This window comes from Penaeus monodon, chromosome 24 (assembly GCF_015228065.2).
Source record: "Penaeus monodon isolate SGIC_2016 chromosome 24, NSTDA_Pmon_1, whole genome shotgun sequence".
Taxonomy (NCBI): Eukaryota; Metazoa; Arthropoda; class Malacostraca; order Decapoda; family Penaeidae; genus Penaeus; species Penaeus monodon.
The window spans coordinates 34255596-34256428 of record NC_051409.1 but is presented as its reverse complement, the minus strand read 5'-3'; the positions used below and the strand labels follow the sequence as shown (position 1 = coordinate 34256428).

At 33.4% G+C, this 833-nt stretch overlaps 1 protein-coding gene across 1 annotated transcript in view; it reads left to right on the top strand.

Moving 5' to 3' along the window:
• The window catches only part of LOC119588728, a 12025-nt gene extending 11194 nt beyond the window's left edge, over positions 1 to 831 (top strand). Inside the window, exons 7-8 of the mRNA XM_037937371.1 lie at positions 27 to 165; positions 365 to 831. Coding sequence (XP_037793299.1) covers positions 27 to 165; positions 365 to 367 — 142 coding nt within the window. The 3' untranslated portion in view covers positions 368 to 831. The remainder of the gene's footprint in view (positions 1 to 26; positions 166 to 364) is intronic.
• The last annotated feature ends 2 nt before the right edge of the window (positions 832 to 833 follow it).

Here is an 833-nt window from a genome sequence, read left to right as displayed (position 1 = left end):
CTTGCAAAATATACACTGTCATGCAGGTTTAACGAGCCTCTGATTTGTGGTGACGTCATCCCACCAGTTTTGAGGTCGTTAACAAACAGCGTGACGATTGAGATGGTGACAGACTACAACATTCAAAAGGGCGGATTCGTTGCATGCTTCAGGATGGTGCCGAGCGTACGTATTCCAAGTTATTTTGTTTTGAGTGTTTCGCTGATAAACATAAAATAAAGGAGGAGCCCTCGTTTTTATTTGAGTTTCAATTTTAGTATTTTTTAAATATAGACATATTTACATTAAGAATGTAATAGTAGTATTTCATATTAAAGTAGTATCAGAAATTTCTGCAATAAAGTTTCCTTTTTTTTCTTTACAGTAATGAAAAAAGGAACACCTGAGATTTTCCCGCCACTGCAAAAGTTGTACCGTGGCGACCTTCCAACAATAACAGCTTGCTTACTGTATAACACTGCTTTAAATATGGAAAATATTTAATCAAGCTTCGCTTTGGACAACCACAACCTTAAGGGAAGAAAATCAACTGACGCTTCAATGGATTTTGAATTATTTATTGCAACCGACTAATCGTTTTAAGAGATTTTTTTCTGTTACTATTTCTATGGAACAAACTTTTATTGCAGTCAATCATCTTTACAATGAAAATTGTTTATCGACTAAGAACTACAAAATTTATTAGTATCTTTGGTTAAAATCTTTATATTTGGGCCGTTGTTTTCGGTTAGTGAATTAAATTCTTTATTCCTGTTTTGAAAGTATATCGTTAGTTCACATGAATGTTAAAATAAGCACACTGAGTGGGATTCATTACAACTTTCAGTTAAACA